Source organism: Choloepus didactylus, chromosome 6 (assembly GCF_015220235.1).
Source record: "Choloepus didactylus isolate mChoDid1 chromosome 6, mChoDid1.pri, whole genome shotgun sequence".
Classification (NCBI taxonomy): Eukaryota; Metazoa; Chordata; class Mammalia; order Pilosa; family Megalonychidae; genus Choloepus; species Choloepus didactylus.
Genome location: NC_051312.1, coordinates 934,499 through 947,269, shown reverse-complemented (window position 1 = coordinate 947,269; position 12,771 = coordinate 934,499). Strand labels below are relative to the sequence as shown.

The window sequence follows — 12,771 nt, the reverse complement described above, 5'->3', positions numbered from 1 at the left end:
CTGGGTTGTGGTTTTAAAATGGTTTTCTCCAAAATGTCTCCGAGCTTCTCAGTTTCTCTGAGCTCTCTGCAAAATGTCTCTGCCTTTTATCCTCTCAAAGAGGACTCAGCAAGGGGAGTAAGACCCACCTTAAATCTGCCCCCACATGACTGGATTAAAACCACGTAGGCTTTTCTGGGGGTACGTAACAGATTCAAACCAGCACACAGGGTTATATGGCAATTCTACGTTTAACTTTCCGAGCAACCACCCAGCTGCTTGGCTGCACCATTTTACATTCCCACCAGCACTGTACAAGTTTCCTATTTCACTGCATTCTCACCAAAATAACACTTGTTATTTTCAGTTTTTAAATAATAGCCCTCCTGTTGGGTGTGAAGCGGTATGCCATTGTAGGTTTTTTTTTTTTTCTAGTTTGCATTGATTTATTTTTTCCCCAATACCATCCCATTTTCAACACCTTGCAATATTGACATTCATTTGTTCCCCCTCGTATAAAAACATTCTTGTGTTTGTATATTTAATCACAATCATTGACCACTCTAGGTTTCACTAAGTTATGCAGTCCTGGTCTTTATCTTCTATCTTTCCTTCTGGTGTCATACCTACCCTAACCTTTCTCTTTTAACTGTCCTCACAGTCATCTTTGTTCAGTGTACTTACAATATTGTGCCACCATCACATGGTATTGTGCTATCCATTTCTGGATCTATACAATCAATCCCCTTGAACATTCTATACTTCTTCAGCATCATATGCCCGATCTCTACCCTCTTTCTATCTCCTGATACATTCATTTCTACACTCTTCTCCAAACCTCTCTCTCCTGTCTTTTTCTATCTGTCTTCAGCACTCCCTTTAGTATTTCTTGTAGAGGAGGTCTCCTGTTCACAACCTCTCTCAGTGTCTGCTTATCTGTAAATATTTTAAGCTCTCCCTCATTTTTGAAGGACATTTTTGCTGGATATAGGATTCTTGGTTGGCAGCTTTTCTCATTCAGTATCTTGAATGTATCATACTATTTCCTTCTTGCCTCCATGATTTCTGCTGAGTGATCCACACTTAGTCTTATCAAGTTTCCCTTGCATACAATGGATTGCTTTTCTCCTGCTGCTTTCAGAATTCTCTCTTTGTCTTTGACATTTGAAAATCTGATTAGTAAGTGTCTTGGAGCAGGTCTATTTGGATAATTCTGTTTGTGATATGCTGTACTTCTTGGACCTGTAATTTTATGTCTTTCATAAAAATTGAGAAATTTTTGTTGATTATTTCCTCTATTATTCTTTCTGCCTCTTTTCCCTTCTCTTCTCCTTCTGGGACACCTATAACTTGTATACTCATACACTTCATGTTGTCGTTCAGTTCCCTGAGACCCTGCTCATATTTTACCATTCTTTTCCCTGTCCATTCTTTTGTGTGTAGGATTTCAGATGTCCTGTCCTCCAGTTCACTGATCCTTTCTTCAGCCTCTCCAAGTCTGCTGTTGTATGTCTCCATTGTGATTTTCATCTCTTCTGTTGTGCCTTTCATTCCAACAAGTTCTGCCATTTGTTTTATCAAGTTTACAAATTCTTCCTTATGGATACCCAGTGTCTTCTTTATATCCTTCATCTCTTTTGTCACATTTCTTTCAACTTATTGATTTGATTTAGAAGATTTGTTTGGACTTCTATAATTAATTGTTTCAACTGCTGAATCTCAGTTGAGGTGTTAGTTTGTTCCTCTGACTGGGCCATATCTTGATGTTTCCTGGTATGGCTCGTGATTTTTTGCTGCCTAGGCATCTGATTTTCTTGATTGGAGGTTGTTTTCTCTTTTTTGCCTAAGGGTTTCTTGTTGGTTGTCTTTGATCTCTATCTTTTCTTTGTTTCTCTCCCTGGCCAGTTGTCAGATTGGCTCTGCCCCCCAGTCTTCCCCCAAAAATCAGGCACCCACAGGGATGGAAGGTAGGCACTGGGCACCCCAGCAAATTCACTGTGTGTGGTAATACAAATCTGCTGGCTTCAGTTGGTGCTCTGCTTTCCACTGGCCAGCAAGTCCTGGGTTTGTTTTAGAGCCATGTTTTAATAGTTGGGTTGTCCATATTGCTCAGCCAAAACCAGGCAGGGTTTCGGTACAGGTGTGTGTAGACCAACTCCTGTGGTCCCTAATAAAGGGTGTGGGCATCTTTTTAAAAGTGTTTAAATTCCCTTGCACTTTCTGGACTGTCCAGCAGATTGCACTGTTTGGTAACTTAATCATCCTCAGAACCTGCTTTGCTTCCGAGCACAGGCTGCGTCTACACAGGTGAGCTAAAACTGTGGGATTCCTATATCCTCACTTTCCAGCCACCATCTGGCTTGATGTGGGCTCCACTTGGGCAGAGAACCCCCCTCAGCTGACCCAGTACTTCAACCATCCCCCAGGCAAGGAAACTGCTGCCGGCCACTGCTTCCCTCAAGGGTGGGGAAGGGCTTTCAGATCCAGGGCTGAAACACAGTGTCTGCCTACATTTCTTTGTCCCTCACTGACCTGGGCCTTGAAATGTCCTCCCCTGTCCCCTGGGTCTTCAAACAGTGGGAGTGTGTCTCACTGCTGTGAGAATTTAAAAATCAGTGTCCCTGGTGGGAGGGTTCCTGTCTGCTGATTCTGTGCCTTTCCCACACTAAGGCTGGGTGGGGGGAGGGAAGAGGACAGGTTGGTCCAAGATGGAAGATTCCTACCTAATATTTCTTCTTTTCCTCCAGTTTGGCGTCGGCAGGGTCCTTCTCCAGTCTATATCCTCCTACAGAGTTTCAAACAATTTAGAATTGTTCTTTTTTCATTGGATCTCTGGGGAGAAGCTTTCAGTACCTGTTTACATCACCATGTTGATGACCCCATTGTAGTTCTAATTTGCATTTCTCTAATGGCTAATGATATTGAGGATCTTATTGGCCATCTGTATGTCATCTTCAGAGAAACATCTTTTCAAATCCTTGGCCAATGTTTTAATTGGGTTGTTGAGTTGTAGGAGTTCCTTATTTATTCTTGATATTAGATCCTTATCAGACATGTGGTTTCCAAATATTCTCTCCCATTCTGTAGGTTGCTGTGCCAGTTTGAATGTATTGTGTCCCCCAAAGCCGTTATCTTTGATGTAATCTTGTATGGGCAGAAGTTATCAGTGTTGATTAGATTTCTTTGCGGGACACTGATTACGTGCTTCAACTTGGTGGGCCTGGGCTGGGGGACCTGATCAGCCCCTGGGGAGGGTGGTGGGCACGGGCGACAGCGCCCTCCGCAGCCCCCCGGGCCTGGGAAAGTGAGGCCGGAGGCAGGCCCCATTTCCTCACCCAAAATAACACTGTTAGGGGAGGCTTGCCGGAGGGAACCGCCTTTTCCCCACCCCCTTATCTTGCCCGGACACTCCCCGTTGCCAGTGCAACCCCCATTACCACCAGTGCGCATACATTGTTGCCAGACACCGTTACCGGAGCAACTCTCGCCCCTTTTCAATCAACCTCCGCGCCCTCTCAGAACCAATCCAAGCCTTTAACCTCTACAGCTACCCCGCCCTCTAGACCGCCCGATATAAGCTTGTACTCTCCCCTAATAAACTCTCTTGGCTTCTTCACCCTAAAAGAACCGTGTCCCGCTTGTTCCTTTCTCGCCGCCCTCCATACTTTGCACGCCTACGCTGGGGACCGGGCCCAGTCCCCCGCCTCGCCCTCGCCTCCGGGAAAGAGCCCCCGCCGCCGGTGCCCTCCAAGCAATCCTGAGAGCCTAGGATTTGGTAACCGGCCGCCACCTCCCCCCCCCAGACGAGTCAACTGCGACCGCATTTCTTTGAGTGTTTCTTTGGAGATGTGCCCTACCCAGCTGTGGGTGATGACTCTGATTGGATATTTCCATGGAGGCGTGGCCCCTCCCGTAGGGTGAGCCTTGATCAGTGGAACCATATAAATGAGCTGACAAGCAGAAGGAACTCAGTGCAGCTGTGACTGACATTTTGAAGAGGAGCCACAGCCAAGAGGGACACTTTGAAGAAAGCACAGGAGCTGCAGATGGGAGATATTTTGAAGACGGCCGTTAAAAGCAGACTCTTGCTCTGGAGAAGCTAAGAGAGGACAAATGCCCCAAGAGCAACTGAGAGTGACATTTTTGAGGGACTGCAGCCTAGAGAGGAACGTTCTGGGAGAAAGCCATTTTGGAACCAGAACTCTGGAGCAGATGCCAGCCACGTGCCTTCCCAGCTAACAGAGGTTTTCCGGACACCGTTGGCCATCGTCCAGTGAAGGTACCTGATTGCTGATGTGTTACCTTGGACACTCTATGGCCTTAAGACTGTAACTGTGTAACCAAATAAATCCCCTTTATAAAAACCGATCCATTCTGGTGTTTTGCATTCCGGCAGCATTAGCAAACCAGAACAGTTGCCTTTTCACTTTTTGTTGATGTCCTTTGATGCACAAAAGTTTTTAGCCTTAAAGAAGTCCATTTTATTTATTTTTTCTTTTGTTATTCATGCTTTTGGTGTGAAATCTAAAAGAAAGTCCAGCTTTTGAAATTTAAGTTTTGGGAGGAAGCCAAAGCCTCAAGGTCATAAAAGGAGCTGGGAAGGGGTCCTTATAAGAAGGAGACAAAGCCCTGGGGCCTCCTGACAAGCTGTGACCTGGGTCCTGAGAGGAACTGTGGGACGGGGGCTCCAGCGTCGCCAGGGGCTCAGCACCTACGATGGGCAGGTCCCGGCTCAACCCTCCGTGCGAACAGCCCGTCTCCAGGTCCCGGTGCCCACGATTTATAAATCCCAACTCAGGGGAGCACAGGCAGTGGGGGGCCAGGAGGACCCCAACCACCCTCTTGCATGGAGCTGCAGGGGTTCCCCCAGGAGCCTTGGTGTCCACCAGGCACCCCCACCCAGGGACCTGGCATCCACATGGCTGGCAGCCGGGTGGGCTCCAGAGCGACGTGTCACCCATGGCACCATCTTCCAGGAGCTGGGCCAGAGGTGCAGGGGCTCCTGGTGTCTCGGGGCCCAGAGAAAGTGACCAGAACCGGATGTGGCCAAACACAAGGGGCCTGGCTGGGCTGAGGGGGCAGGCCGGGGGTCAACCCCTCAGCACACACGAGCCCTTGCAGGCCGACATGGGGGGTAGACAGGTGAGCCCCACGGGCCGAGCAGACTGCGAGACAAATAAAGCAGGGCGGGGTGCTGCAAAGGGGGCACCAGGGAGGGCCTGTCAGAGAAGGGGTGTTTGAGCAGAGGCTCTGGGGTCCAAGGGATGGGGAAAGAAGCTGGTGCAGCTGCCACTGCCCGGGCAGAGGCCCTGGGGCTGGAGGCCTGGGCATACCCCGAACCTTGGGATTGAGGGGCAGATGCCCCGGGGCCCTGTGGGGGGCATTAGCCCTCCATAAGGATGGGCTTTAATTCTGAGGTGGGGGGTGCCCAGGGGAGCTGCGGATCTGACTGCGGTTTTGAGGCTCTCCCTGCTGCTGTATTGGGAACAGGCTGGAGGGGTGCCGGGCTGAAGCTGGGGTCCGGGGGGCAGAGAGTGCCGTGGGGTGCCTCCAGCTTGCCCCCTGCTAACCAAGTCTTCAAACCACAAGACCCGCCTTCAACTAGACTGTCCAAACCTCCCACCTACCGTCCCCCTTGCCGGCCCTGCCCCCCAGGCCCTGCTGATCCCCTCGCACGTGCCAGCCGACTCCACTTCGCTTTGTCTATAGTCTGTTGCTTGGCGGCAGTTTGGGGACCTGGCAGTCAATCATCGTTCTATGAAAAGTAATTATATTTTTTCCAAGACAGGACAGAATAGCGAGAACAGTGGCGTTACCAAACAGTCCCGTGAATCTTGACGCCAGGCGTCCTGGGGGAGAGAGGGCTCCCGGCGGCTGCGTCCACATCCGTCGTCCGGCTGAGGGACAAGGAGGAAACCTGGGGGGGCACAGGAACAGCCTTGGGGGAACCGGGGGCCTCTTTCTTTACTCTTCTCGCTCCCCCTCGGCAGCGGCGGCCGCGGTCCGGACTCAGACCCGGGTGGGCCCCTTGCCCTGAGGGTCTCGGCCCAGGAGTGGCCCGAGTGTCCCACGAGTCGTCTGGAAAACGTGCCGTGGCTCCTCGGTCCCAACACCCGCCTCAGTCGGGGCCCAGCGAGCGCCTTGGAAAGGCCGCCAGCCCCGGAGCCGCCTCGCTGTCTGAGCCCCAGGGCCCCTCGAAAGTGGGCTTCCTCACTGGCACCCGAGGCCGCCGCTCGTTTCCTGGATGTGGCAGGTCCTGCGGCTCCTTTTGAGAAAGCGGCAGCTGAGTGCCCAGGTCCGTGTCACCGCAGCTCGGCCGGGGACCCCCTCCAAGGGGCACAGTGGGCGCGGCCGCTGGGCTCACACCTGCCACCACTGCCCGAGCGTTCCCCGGAGGGGCTGACCACCGTCGGGGCGTGCTGTGGGCCCCGACTCCCGGCTCCCAGGCCGAGGGCGACAGGTCAGATGGGCTGGACACGCCGCTAGTCGCCAGGGAGACCCTGAGCTGAGCCGGGCACTGCCCCCCAGCAGGTTTGGGGGCTTGGTGACCCCAGGGGACCGTGGCTGAGTCTGAGATGCCAGTGGGTCAGCAGCCCCCCTGTGCAGTGGCGTCTCTGCCCCAGGTGACAGGTGCCCCCACCTGCCTCGGAGGGTGCTGGGACCAAGGGGCTGCAGGGACATATTACCACCCCAGCTGTTCTGTAACTGTCTTGGAAGATCAAATATTTTGCAATGATTTTTGTTAAAAAGAGAGAGGGACAAGGAATCTAAGATGGCGGCACAGAGAGGAGTGGAAGCTAAGTAGTCCCCCTGGATCAACTAAAAGAAACCAGAAACAACTAGTAAATAATCTGGAATAACTGCAGGGGGGCGAACAAGACCGTCCACTCATGATACACCAACCTGAATTGGGAGGAATGCCTGAGATCACAGCACAAAATCTGTAAGTAAGAACTGCGGATCCAAATCGGGAGACCCGTCCCCCACAGCCCGAGCTGCAAAGCCTCCTGGTGCCAGAGAGAAGCTCTCTCCCAACTGAGCTCCAACTGGGGTTTTAATCAGCGAGTGTGAACCGCTCACTAGGAGCTTGAATCCGCAACAAGCAGACAGAGGCTTTGGGTGATGACTGACCTTGGAGAGCCGGAGGGTCGCCTCGGACTAGCTCTGTTCCTTTTTCAACTCAGTGGAGAAAGCCTCAGCCATTTTTAGTTCCCAGTTCTGTGACCCAGACAAGGGTATAGCACAGGCGGAGAGAGACCACTGAAATGCTAATGAATTCCCCCTACGGCATCTATCTTCCCCAAGAGGAAAGGGGTGGGGCCCAGCTCTACTACGTGCCTTTCATTCAGAACTTACACCAGTCAAGAGTTACAGGCTAACAGGCACCACCTGCTGGGTAGAATAGCACAGTGACCGGAGGCGTCAGAGGGTGTACCAATAAAAGACACACCCTCAGGGAAACCGGATACTGAATATTTCTTCCCTCTGGGACCTGAGCCTGTTCTGGTCTGGGAAAACCTGATTGGGGTAACCAAGGAAACCATGCCTAGACAACAGAAAACTACAACCTACACCAAGAAAAATGAGGTTATGGCCCGGTCAGGAGAACAAACTTGCACTTCAACTGTGATGCAGGAATTGAAGCAACTAATAATAACTCAATTCAAAAAGTTTAGGGAAGATATGGCAAAAGAGATGAACTGTATAATGAAAACACAGGACATACATAAGGTAGACATTGAAAGTTCAAAAAACCAACCGGCAGAATCTATGGAAATGAAAGGCACAACACAAGAGATGAAAGACACACTGGAAACATACAATAGCAGATCTCAAGAGGCAGAAGAAAACACTCAGGAACTGGGGAACAAGGCACCTGAGAGCCTACACACAAAAGAACAGACAGAGAAAAGAGTGGAAAAATACGAGCAACGTCTCCGGGAACTTAAAGACAAAACGAAAAGCAAGAATGTACATGTCATTGGTGTCCCAGAAGGAGAAGAGAAGGGAAAAGGGGCAGAAGCAATAATAGAGGAAATAATCAATGAAAATTTCTCATCTCTTATGAAAGATATAAAATTACAGATCCAAGAAGTGCAACGTACCCCAAACAGAATAGATCTGAATAGGCCTACGCCAAGATACTTAATAATCAGATTATCAAACTTCAAAGATAAAGAGAGAATCCTGAAAGCAGCAAGAGAGAGACGATCCATCGCATACAAAGGAAGCTTGAGAAGACTACGTGTGGAGTTCTCAGTAGAAACCATGGAGGCAAGAAGGAAGTGGTGTGATATATTTAAGATACTGAAAGAGAAAAACCACCAACCAAGAATCCTATATCCAGCAAAATTATCCTTCAGATATGAGGGAGAGCTTAAAATATTCTCTGACAAACAGAAAATGACTGAGTTTGTGAACAAGAAACCTGCTCTACAGGAAACACTAAAGGAAGCACTGCAGACAGAAAGGAAAAGACAGGAGTGAGAGGTTTGGAAAACAATTTTGGGAGATAGTAGCACAGCAATGTAAGTACACTGAGCAAAGATGACTGTGAATATGGTTGAAAGAGGAAGGCTGGGATCATGTGGGACCAGAACACAAGACAAACGATAAGGACTGGGACAGTATAACTCAGGGAAACCTACGATGCTCAACGATTGTAATAAAAGGTACAAATATGTTTTTACATGAGGTAGAACAAATGAATGTCAACACTGCAAGGTGTTAAAAATAGGGTGGGATGGAGGGGAAGACAATCAATGCAAACTAGAGGCTAGAATTAACAGAAACATTGTATTATGCTTCCTTGAACGTAACAAAAGCAATACACCAAAGCTAAATGCATATGGGGGGGTGGGGAATAGGGGAAGGGTATGGGACTCCAGGAATTAGTGATGTTGTCTGACTCTTTATTCTACTTTAGGTTAACGCTATCTTTCCTTTTGTCACCTTCTAGCTATCAAGTTTGTTTGTTTGTTTGTTTGTTTTTCTCTCTTTCTCTTGCCTTTTTCTTTGCCTCTCTGCCTTCTTTGACTCTTCCTCAGTCTTTGTGGAAGAAATGTCATTATATAGAGAGCAGTGATGGTGCTCAATACATAAATACGTGACCATACAGGGAACGAACGATTGTTTACTTAGGATGGAACGTATAGTGTTTGAACAAAACCATCTTAAAAGAAACGGGGTGATGAAGAAATCTTGAGGGCACTATATTGAGTGAAATAAGACAGACACATAAAGGCAAATATTGCAGGGTCTCACTGATATGAACTAACTATAATATGTAAACTCATAGACATGAAATAGAAGTTACCAGAGTATAGAATGAGGCTAAAGAATGGGGAGCGGTTGCTCATTATGAGCAGAATGTTCAACTAGGGTGAACTTAAAACATTTGGAACTGGACAGGGGTGATGGTAGCATGTTGTGAGAATAACTCACAGTGCTAAAAGGTGTGTGAAGGTGGTGGAAAGGGGAAGCTTAGAGTCACGCATGTCACCAGAAGGAGAGTTGGAGGTTAAAAGATGGGAAAGCATAAAATAGTGAATCTTGTGGTGGACAATGTCGGTGATTAACTGTACAAATATTAGAAATCTCTCTCATGAACTAGAACAAATGTGTGTCACTATAACTAGAGGTTAATAATAGAGAGGCATATAGGAAAAAATATACACCTATTGCAAACTGTATACTACAGTTAGTAGTATTTTAACGTTCTTTCATCAACAATAACAAATTTACTATACCAAAACTGTGAATCAATAATGGAGGGGGGGGCATGGTTAGGGGTACGGGAGGATGTGAGTTTCCTTTTTTTTGTCTTTGTTTCTTTTCTGGAGTAGTGAAAATGTTCTAAAAATTGAAAAAAAAATTGTGTTGATGGATGCACAGCTGTATGGTGGTGCCGTGGGCAATTGATTGGACACTTTGGATCTTTGGATAGTTGTACGGTATCTGAACAATCTCAATAAAAATAAATAAATAAATTTAAAAAAGAGAGAGAGAGAGGGACTGCCTCCCAAGTGGCACAGAAAGCTCCCGTTGCGGCCAGGCCGGGCCGGAGGGGCACCGGGCCAGCTGCGGGGGAGGGGGAGGGGAACGTGACATGTGGTGGCCGGCGGGTGGTAGCCGGTGGCCGGTGGTCAGTGCAGGCCTGAGACACGCTTGTTGCCAAGACAGCGGTGGCCTTGTCCGTGGATCCGCTGGCTGGGCCCGGAGCTGAGGCCAGGGCTGCCCCGGTCAGGGGGCTGCGTGGTGGCAACCCGGGCACCCCCCTGTGGGACGGGGCCCCAAGCCTGGGCTGCTCAGGAAGCCCCGAGCTCCTGCCCCCGCCCCATCGGGCCCTCAGCAGCCCGGACACCCCCTGCTCACCCCCCAGGGCTGTCACCACCTGGCCTCGCCCCTCCCCACTGACCAGGCAGCAGAGGAGGCAGCGGTTCAGGGTCTTGGATCAGGACAGGGCTCCACCACGCCAGCTCTGGGACCTCCCCTTGGCCCCCCGTGCCTGCCTCAGGGCCACCATGGATGTGACATGGGCTGTGGGAAGGGCGGCTCGACGACAGACGGAAACTCAGCAGGGCCTCATCTCAGGGCCCAAGGGACGGAGGCCGGGGCTGGGGGCCGCTGGGTGTCCGGGAAGGAACGAGGACGGGGGACCCGAGCAGGTGTGGGCCTGAGGAAGGGATGGATGAAGGGCTGCGGGAGGGGGTTCCAGGCCCTGAAGAGAGGAGCAGAGACAGCCGGCTGGGGGGCCAGTGGCAGCGTCCACTGAAGCCAGTGCCCTCGGGGCCGGCCAGCAGAAGCTGCTTTAGGGCAGGTGGAGTTCTGGGGTCCCCATTCCTGCCCCAGCTGGGGGAGGGGCTCGGCCGAGTTGGGGGGCAGGGGTGGGAGCCCCTCCCGGGACACCTGGCCCCACTTTTGGCTCCAGAAGAGCCTGATCTCCGGGTTGGGGTGGGGAGGGCGGAGAAGGTGCCTCGGCCCCTCTCTTTCCTTCTGGCTCAGCTCCTGGGGGCACAGCGTGGCCCTTCCTGCCCCAGTGGGGTCCTACCCATAGCTCAAGGGTGGACCCCCCCACCCTGGACAGTGCGGGGGAGCAGCCCCTCCTCTCCTGGCCTGGGTGGGGACAGGGGTGACCGAGTCCCTGATGTGCTGCTGAGCACCAGCGTCCCCCAGCTCCTCCTGACCCAGCTGCTCCGTGGGGCGTCCCACCCAGTGCGCCCTGTGCAGGCCCCGAGCCCTGGGCCCTGAGCACCCCACCCACCGCACCCCTCGCCCCAGCAGGCCCAACCTGCCCTTCCCGCCCTGCTCCCTGCCTTTGCCTCTGCCCACGGCACTGACCCTGGGACTGGCCCCCAGAGCTCCTCCACAAGGTGGGCTTTGCCGGCTGCCTTGGGGACGTGCAGGCTCGACTCCCCCGAACCTGCCAGCTGTGGGGCTGCCCCGGGCTGCCAGCCCCCCAGCCTGCAGTGCTGCCAGCAGAGGGCGCCCAAAGCCTCAGGTAAGGCTGGGGCCCAGTGGGCTCAGGTGTGCAGGCGCCCGCACTGCTGCCGCCCCGGGAGACCCTGATCCAGGCCCCCACCTGCGCCCCCTGCCGCACGGCTCTACCGGCTCCGGGCTAAGCCCTCCAAATCCAGTTTCGACCCTGCCCTCTGACTCACGGCCAGCCCTGGCTCCCACTCCCGCCACTCCCACTCGGCGTGGCCGGCCGGCTGGGGGCCGCACTCGGCCCCTCCCCCCCAGGAATGCCCTCAGGGCCCTGACAGGTGGGGGGGCAGGGTCTCCTGGATGCCCCGCCCCTGAGGCCTGAGGGTGAGTGTCCGTGGAACGGCCACAGCCTGGCCCGGCCGCTGCCACCCGGCTCTCACAGAGGGGCTGCCTGAGGTGGGCTCCGGGACCTGCAGCCCCCCGCCCCTCCCCCCCAGGACACAGAGACACATGGTTGCTGGGAGACACTGGTTTAATGATACGTGGTCTCTGAGCCATGGTCACCTCTTGTCTCTGAGCGTGACCCTGAGTCCAGGGCTCCAGGACCCACTGGCCCCCCCACTCCATGCGGGGCCGGCTGGGCCCATGCCTGGTCGGAGATTCCTTTCCTGGGCTCTGCGGGGATGGGTCTGAAGCCATGTTTGTATGAGCGAGCTTTCAAGTCCATCCTTGATCCTCGAAAGGGTGAGGGCGGACAGCCTGCGCCCGGGGGGACGTGCTGAGCCCTCCGGCCCGGGAGCCCCTCCCCCGGCTGCCCGTGGGCGCAGGGCTCTTCCTCGCTGGGGTGGGCGCCGTGGGCAGTACGTGGGGTCCAGGCACCCGCCTGGGCAGCGTGGAGCCCTAGGGGGCTGGCAGCTCAGGAGCCCACTGTGCTCCCGGGTGCAGGTGGGTGGAGAAGCAAGTGGCCATGGGGTGTGGGAATAGCAGGTCAGGGTCTCCGTGTGGACAAAGGAGGCTGAAGCCCCCCAGGCTCCTGGGGCTGCATGCGGAGGGCCACAGCTCGGCCCAAGGGGGCAGGCTGGAGAGGCGTGGGTTTGGCTGTGGTGGCCTTGATGGGTGCAGGGGACCATGGCCAGGCAGGCTGGGGAGGCAGGGGGCCGAGCCAGGGCAGGCAGCTGGGCCCCAGCACCACACCGGGCCGCGTCCTCTCTACAGGATACATACGCTGGAACAACACCGGGGCGCTGCCGGCCTGCGGGCGGGCTCTGCCGGGCGCAGCGTCTAGCTGTCCCCGTCCGTCCTCCGCTGGTTCTTTGAATGAAACTTGTTCATGAGCTCCTCCAGCTCCGACCCGCCTTGCTGCTT

General features: G+C 53.1%; 2 protein-coding genes across 4 annotated transcripts in view; one reads left to right on the top strand and one right to left on the bottom strand.

Annotated features, from left to right (window-relative positions):
• The window catches only part of LOC119535916 (collagen alpha-1(I) chain-like), a 17,312-nt gene extending 5,002 nt beyond the window's left edge, over positions 1-12,310 (top strand). The window contains exons 4-10 of the mRNA XM_037838297.1: positions 4,869-4,969; positions 5,970-6,439; positions 10,162-10,646; positions 10,984-11,176; positions 11,338-11,479; positions 12,002-12,150; positions 12,234-12,310. Coding sequence (XP_037694225.1) covers positions 4,869-4,969; positions 5,970-6,439; positions 10,162-10,646; positions 10,984-11,176; positions 11,338-11,479; positions 12,002-12,150; positions 12,234-12,310 — 1,617 coding nt within the window. The remainder of the gene's footprint in view (positions 1-4,868; positions 4,970-5,969; positions 6,440-10,161; positions 10,647-10,983; positions 11,177-11,337; positions 11,480-12,001; positions 12,151-12,233) is intronic.
• The window catches only part of LOC119535725 (epidermal growth factor receptor kinase substrate 8-like protein 2), a 28,027-nt gene continuing 27,176 nt past the window's right edge, over positions 11,921-12,771 (bottom strand). For all 3 annotated transcript variants that reach the window (XM_037838035.1, XM_037838037.1, XM_037838034.1), the window contains one exon: positions 11,921-12,771. In XM_037838035.1, coding sequence (XP_037693963.1) covers positions 12,688-12,771 — 84 coding nt within the window. In that variant the 3' untranslated portion in view covers positions 11,921-12,687.